This window comes from Pteropus alecto, unplaced genomic scaffold (assembly GCF_000325575.1).
Source record: "Pteropus alecto unplaced genomic scaffold, ASM32557v1 scaffold134, whole genome shotgun sequence".
NCBI lineage: Eukaryota > Metazoa > Chordata > Mammalia > Chiroptera > Pteropodidae > Pteropus > Pteropus alecto.
The window spans coordinates 5469603-5476651 of NW_006436283.1; the positions used below are offsets into that span (position 1 = coordinate 5469603).

Sequence of the window (7049 nt, forward strand, 5' to 3'; positions counted from 1 at the left end):
GACGCGGCGGGCGTGAGCTTCCAGAAGACCGTGCTGGTCGGGGCGCGCCACCACGGTCGCCTGCTGGTGCGTCACGCCTACAGCTTCCACCAGAGCAGCGAGGAGGCAGGAGACTTCCTGGCGCATGCGGATCTGCAGCGGCGCAATTCTGAGTACCTGGTGGAGAACGCCCTGCACCTCCACCTCATCGTCAAGCCCGTCTACCACACCCTCATCCGGACCCCCAAGTAGCCAAGTGGGGACGGAGTGGGGAACCTGGCGTCCCAGACGCCTCCGGACTGGGAAATAAAGGCCTGGCACAGATAGCCCGGAGGGACTGGGAGCGTCTCCGCCAGTGGAGGTGCCTACACCGGCCCTTTTGGGCGGCCAGACTCCGGAGACGGCGGAGCTGGGTGGAGACCAGGTGAGGGGTGGTAGACCAGATGCCTAGTCTCAAGAGTCGCACAGCTGACTTAAAGGCAACATTCTTGGTTGAATAAACCGATGCTCAGAGAGGCGAGGGGATAATTGAAGCACCCAGCCCCAGGAAAAAAATCAGCCCATGGGGGTGTTCCACAAGTCTAGGGTTCCCCCGGGTTTCATCAGTTTGTTGGAGGCCTCCCACCCCCACAGGAACAGAGCGGACAGAGCATCTGAATGGTCAGGGCCGCCGCCAGCCTGGCGACTCCAATCCCAGGAGTTTTTTCACCTTGAAGCAGAGGGGCCTGGTCGGGCAATTTCTGCACCCTGGTTTCAAGGCAGTAACCCTTCATTTGGGTTCTGAGGCTGTCTGTGGTCCAGGCCACTCTGAGCCTTCAACCTCCCTTCCCTAGGAGGGGCCCTGGGCCAGGTGTGACTGGGCATGAACGGGCCCTGCTAGCCCCGCCCTTTTGGGGGCGGGGCCTCAGGTCTGGAGAAAGACCCCTTTCCCCCAGGGGTTTGTAGGCTGGTGCTATGCAACCAGACAGTGAGAGTCGGAGTGTGGGCGGAGGGAGGGGCAAGGGAGTTGGGTGGAATCTTAATCAGTCAGGGCCACGATGTTCCAGACAAGGTCTAGTTTTTAACACAACTGTCAAAGATCCAAATGGGATTTTACTGTTAAAAAGGAGGCGGGGGGGCGGGGAGGGGGAACATTGCCAAGTAACAAAACCAGATTCCCTCCCCCCACCCCACCCACAGTATGTGAGGTGCCAGTTGGCCCCTGCCCCACCACTCTCGCCCCAGGTGTGAGCCCAGGAGCCTGTCCCACTACAACTTCCTCCAGCGCCACCCCCATTTCGGGGGCTGAGTCTGGCCACAGGTCTGTGCAAGGTTTTGGCAACAGGGTTCTGTCCCGGGCTGGGAGGCCAGGGAGCCCTGTCATCCTGCCTGTGCCTGCCAGGCTCACCTCTCTTCCCTGGTGGTACTGCGCACATGGAAGGGGTGGGCAGGCATCCTCACAATTCCCAGGCCTCAGGAGCCTCGGCCTTCTGAGATTCTGAGCTCCTGCTCCCAGGTCACCCCACCTTTCCAGCCTCCATCTCCCATTTCCTACTACACCCCATTCAGTCTTGGGGACAGGAAGGTGGGTTCCAGGCCGGGCGCCTCAGTTATGGCGGAAGCGTCCATCTTTGCCGTGGGTGCTTGCCCCGTGGGGCAGGCGGGGCCCACGCGTAGCGCGTCGGGAAACCCCAGCTGGGTTGGAGGGAACGGCAAGGGGGGAGGAGTCCCCAGGGCCTGCAACAGGGGAGGGCCAGGAGTGGGGGTTAGGGATGCCTCCCCCACCCCTCTCTGATCACTCAGAGGCCTTGAACTCCCTAGGGGCACAACCCCAAGATGCCAACCCCACGAATATTCTGCAAGAACCCCATTTCCAGCAAAGGACGGCCACAGAGGACGCCTCCTCCCTGGGCAGCCTAAGGGTTCCCTTCCCCATTCCCGCCCTTGCTGGTACTGACCCGCGCTCCTGCTTGGAGGGAGTTTGACTTTGGCCAAAGGCAGTGTGACCTTCCCCAGATGCCGGATACCGGGTGCTGGGTGCCCACACACTGGCATCCTGTGGTCCGAGATGCTCTCCATGGGTCGGGGCCCCAGGAGGTGCGTCTTGGGGCGGGTGAGCTATGTTGGTTGGAGAACAGTGAAGTGAGGTGGGGGCTGCTCGGGGATCTGCCCCAGCTATTACGTCAGCCTGGGGGACAGAAGCATGGAGGATGCGCAGGTATCCCGGAGCCTCCGGAGGAATCCAGTCCTCAGGCCCCCACTCGCAAGGAAGGGGCCCAGACACCCTGCTCCTACCCCTGGCCTCACCCCTTGCCCCGTGACCTCGAAGGACCGGGACCTCCGCTTCCTCCTCTTTGCCTCCAGCGACTCTTCCCGTTTCTTGCCCAGGCTTTTCCTCTGGCCTCGCGGCCAGGGCCCAGCGCCGTCGCCACGAGGCCCGACCACCCGGGATGGGGCCTCTCCTGTGCTGCTGGAAAGATTGTCCTCACTGGCAGCGTGCTGCAGCGTGGGGCTGGGCGGCCGCTTGCAGGCCAGTGGGCCTGGTGCCCGCGAATCATCAGCCTCGCTCAGCGAATGCAGGGACAGGCTGCTGCGCTCCGCCGAAGGTGCCAGCAGGTGGCGCCCCTCCGTGCCCAGGGCCCTCGTGCGCCTCCGGGCAGCCTTCACGGAGATGCACTTGGTGCCCGTCAGGATTTCTTTTCTCTCTGCAGCGGGACAGAGGGAGCACCCAGCCTGGGATCAAGGCCACATATTCCTCTCCCTCCTGCACCTCCAACACCCCTCCCTGCAGAGGCAGAAATGAATAGGAACCAGAATGCCAGGGTTTCACACCGGCCACCCACGCTTGCCTGCCATTTAAGAAACCTGGGGCAAATCTGAGCCTTGCTGTCATCTGTGGACTGGTGACGGTGAAACTAAGCCCACAGGCCTATTGTGAGGACGGCTGCGGTAACGGCTTAGTCTGTGGCTGGGGACTCGATCTAGATTTGCTATTACAATTATTACTGAGTAGAAAGGGGCCATGATCCCAGTTTCTGATTGTGCCCCCAGCTCGGTGTGTCCTTGAGCAGAACGTTAATCCTCTCTGGGCACTGGTGACTCTCTTCATAAAACGGGCAGCACCCGAAGCATGGGTACGTTCAGCAGTGCAGGGGGCTAGAAGGGCTTTAAGCTGGGTGATCTGAGCAGTGTAAATGATGCCAGGCTCAGGACGACAGGGCAGGTAGGGGAGGCACACCTTTGTGGGACAAGGGGACCTCTGACAGATTCTCGCTGCTGTCAGGGGAAGAGGTGATTCGGCTGCTCAGGCTGACCAGGCTGTCCTGAGTGGGCGCCTGTGGGGTGAAGTGATTGGGAAGAGAAAGGCATTGAACACAGCAGAGACCTGACGCTCCACTCAGCGGAGATAGCAGCCCCCCACCCCCCGCCCGCAAGCAGTAGAGCCCGTGGGGCCGGCGGGGCTCAGTGCTCACCTCCTGGGTCACCAGGCTGCCGATCTGGATGGGAGGTGGGGTGGGCACAGATGAGCTCTTCACCTGCCAGGCCCGAGGACTGGCCTTGAACATGCGCTTGGCTTCACTGAGGTTGGCAGAGGAGGACGGACATTTGTTGACCAGGCTGGCCCCGTGGAAGTCCCACCCTCACCCAGGAGAGAACTATTTTTATGAAGGGAGGTCCTTTTGTTCCTGCTCCATCTTCCCCAGGGGCTCTGATCTAGTCTGGCAGCCCTGGGACATGCCACGGCCTGTGGCGGCTCAGGCAGGCAGGATGGTGGGAAGTGGTCCCTGGTCTCACCTTTCTGTGCTGAGGGGTGGGAGGAGGCTGTTCTGCAGGTGTTGGGCTTCAGAGCTCAGCGTCTTCATGCTCTCCTGGTCAGACTCCGGGGTCAGTGTGGCTACTGCGGGGGTAATTTTGGGCAAGGAGCTCTCCTGGGGAGGTGGGCCAGGAGTGGACAGTCAGAAGACTTAGTCCTGGACCAGATACCAGTACAGGGTGGCAAAGGCGCACAGGGAGACCAGGGCTGGAACATGGGCTGGTAGCACCAGAGGGCATTGGGGCCCAAGGGATAAGCTGTGGCTGCTAAGCACCCCTAGTGGCACCACCAGATACCTTGGGCTCCTGGGAAGGTATCTGGGGCCATCTGTGCTGTCTCGGATAGCCAGCCCTGACCCTCAGACCCTGGGTGCCAGAGAAGTGCCAGAGAAGAACGCTCTGGGACAGGGACTTTACTCGGGTTTGGCCAGGCTTTGAATGGGGGTAAGAAGCAAAGGGAGTTAACTCCCTGGGGTACCAGCCAGCCTGGTCCCACTGCCAGGTACTGCCTTGGGCATCAGCCCCTCCCTCAGAACATGCCCAGGCGCCCACCTGCAAGGCCCTAGAGGCCACCCGGTCCATGATGGTGGCCCGCTCCAGACTGCCCTCCTCCAGCTCCCGCAGGAACACTTCGTAGAGCTCCTCCAGGTGTTGGGGGACAGCCAGGTTGTAGTCTGCTGGGGGAGGAGCAGGGCTCAGACGTGCCCTCGGACCCTCCGTGGCTCAGTGGGGCCTGCGGCTGGCTCCGAGGCACAGGGCCTACCGTCGATGATCTGCCGCTGGCCCTGGATGAGCTCCTCGCAGAGGCTGCGGTGCTGCTCCAGGCGACGCACGGCCTCGCGGCGGTGGCGGAGCGCGCCGTCGCGGAGCAGCGCGTGCGACTGCATCTCGGTGTTCTCCACCTCCAGCTCGTGCACGCGGCACAGCAGGCTCAGCACCTCGCGCTGCTCCTCGGAGCCAATGCGCTGCGGCAGCGTCTCCTCCAGGCGTCGGCCCCGTGCGCGCAGCTCGCGGCAGCGCTGCTCCAGCGCCAGCTTGGGGGCGGCGCGGGGTCAGCGCCAGGCAGCGGGCAAGGGGGGGCACCCAGCCTATCCGTGCGCCTCCAGGCCCAGGACTCTGAGCTGCGGGCTGAAGCTCCATTCCGACACCCACCCTTGGAGCTGTATCTTGGACCTTGCGACCCGGAGCTGCTCCTACGTGGCCCTTTCTTGTGGCCCTGACCTCACCCCTCAAACCCAGCCCATCTCATGTCCTTAGGGCTCATGGAACCCCCGAAGCCCCCTGGTTTGGGCACGCTCCAGAACAGAAGGCAAAGATCTGTTATTGGGTAAACCCCGATCGCAATGTTGGCTACCACTGTTTTGAGTCCTTGGTGTGTGGAAGGCATTTATTTACTCTTCCCAGCGGCCCTGCTAGGGCTGTACCAGGCCTCCTCCCATTTTACAGGTGAGGAACTTGAGGCGCAAAGACGTTGCTAAGGCACTTAGCAAGGTCACACAGGATTTGTGGCCGGAGCTCCCAGGTCTCATGCCTCCCGCCCTGTCCCCAGCCCCTTCTGGCTCTGGCCTCTCAAGCCCACTCTCCCTGTCCCCAACCCCTGGGCACCTTCTGCTTGTGCAGCTTCTTCTGCTGGCCCACCAGGGCAGCGATGCTCTCCCGGGCTGAGGCCACCTCCGGTGGCTCAAGGATGTCTGGCTGGTCATCACCGGTGTCCGAGTCCTTCTCACTGTCGTCCTTGGTGTAGGATTCTTTCTGCTGCTCCTCCCTCCATTTGAGCGTCCTGCGGGACTTCTCATGCTCCCAGCTGCCACGGCCACACCCCCAGGGAGATGTGGGGTTCAGGCCATGGGAGACGGGGCACCAGCTGCCACGGCCACACCCCCAGGGAGACGTGGGCTTCAGGCCATGGGAGACGGGGCACCGTGGGCACCTGCAGTTCCCAGCCCCTCTGTCCCAGGCCCAGGGGTGGGACCTGGAGGGTGCTGGGGCGGGGGGCGCGTACCCGGCGATGGTGAGCAGGTGGCGGGAGGTGTCGATCTGGACCTCCATGGCGAGGTTCTCCAGCTCCAGCAGGCGTCTCCGCACGTCCACCTGCTCCTGGAAGGCGCTGACGAGCTGCTCCCGCAGGTGTCCCATGTCGGCCTGCTCATCTCGCCCGCTGTGTTGTTGGACCTCGGCTGCCCATCACATGGGGTGTGGGGGAGCTCAGTGAAGAAGGAAGCTTCAGGCCAGGAAAGTCTGGACACACCTGGGGCCCTCCCCTCCCTTTCTTTGCAAGCCACTTTTTGTCCAGCCACCTCCTCTAGAAAGACCTCCTAGATTACTACCTCCTTCCATACCCCACTTCCACATCGAGTGTTCAGGCTGTGGCCCAAAGGGGATCCTCAGCTACCTCTGTATGAACCGGGCTTCCGCTAGCCTTTACAGCACCTTGGTGTCAACTATAAGAAGGAGCCCCTTAGACACTTTACTGCCACCTGTTGGAAAACCATCACTGCACATACACAAGTCTCTAAGAGGATGTACGCCTTAGGGTGATGCTGGGCTAGGTCTCCCTGCCTGCAGCCCTGGGGGTGACGTCCTACAGAGCTAAACGCTCATGTGTCTCTCACTCACGTGATCCCACCTCATCTTCAGATCGTGATTCCATTTTACAGATGAAGGTGAAGGCTCAGAGCAGTCGAGTGACTGTGCCAAGGCTACCCAGCCAGAGTCTGGATTTGAACCCAGCACTGCCTGACCCCAGAGCAATTTGAGACGGCCTGCAAGGGCTGCGGGAGATGCGTTCCCACTAACGGACGCCCCCACACACCTTGGATGTGGCGAATGTCACCCCGCTCCAGCCGTCCCCGGGCCTGGCCTCGCCCACCCTGCTCGTCGATCTTGCACTTGAGCCGCTGGATCTCGCCCCGCAGGTCGGCGATGATGCTGGTATACTGGGCGATGTGGTAGGAGACACTGAGCAGGTTCTGCTTCACCTATAGGGAGCACGGGGATGCGGGCAGAGCAGGTACGGTCACCCCAGGCGCCAGAGCCTGCCTGCGGGGACTTCCCTTTCTCTTCGTCCCCCGACTCGGCCCCCGCAGCCTTTCTGGATGCCAGTAACAACCTTCTTGCTTCCAACCCCACGGCCTGTGATAGCGCCATGCTCCAAAAACGCCGCTTCCCCTGCTCCACCTTTGCCTGCTGCTGAAGGCCCCCCGCTGTCTCCGTATATTTGCTCTCTGCTCGCTGTTCCTTCATGAACATTCTGCTCCGCCTGAGGAACCATCCCGCCC

The 7049-nt window shown here is 61.9% G+C and overlaps 2 protein-coding genes across 2 annotated transcripts in view; one reads left to right on the plus strand and one right to left on the minus strand.

Moving 5' to 3' along the window:
- Positions 1-231, plus strand: part of BTBD17 (BTB domain containing 17) — a 6114-nt gene extending 5883 nt beyond the window's left edge. The window contains exon 4 of the mRNA XM_006912408.1: positions 3-231. Within this exon, the coding sequence (XP_006912470.1) occupies positions 3-231 (229 nt within the window). The remainder of the gene's footprint in view (positions 1-2) is intronic.
- Positions 232-1564: 1333 nt separating this feature from the next.
- The window catches only part of KIF19 (kinesin family member 19), a 23868-nt gene continuing 18383 nt past the window's right edge, over positions 1565-7049 (minus strand). The window contains exons 9-19 of the mRNA XM_006912409.1: positions 6584-6749; positions 5774-5948; positions 5377-5575; positions 4535-4805; positions 4324-4445; positions 3754-3887; positions 3432-3537; positions 3197-3293; positions 2266-2663; positions 1917-2076; positions 1565-1695 (exon numbers count right to left, since the gene is read on the minus strand). Of these exons, the coding sequence (XP_006912471.1) occupies positions 1565-1695; positions 1917-2076; positions 2266-2663; positions 3197-3293; positions 3432-3537; positions 3754-3887; positions 4324-4445; positions 4535-4805; positions 5377-5575; positions 5774-5948; positions 6584-6749 (1959 nt within the window). The remainder of the gene's footprint in view (positions 1696-1916; positions 2077-2265; positions 2664-3196; positions 3294-3431; positions 3538-3753; positions 3888-4323; positions 4446-4534; positions 4806-5376; positions 5576-5773; positions 5949-6583; positions 6750-7049) is intronic.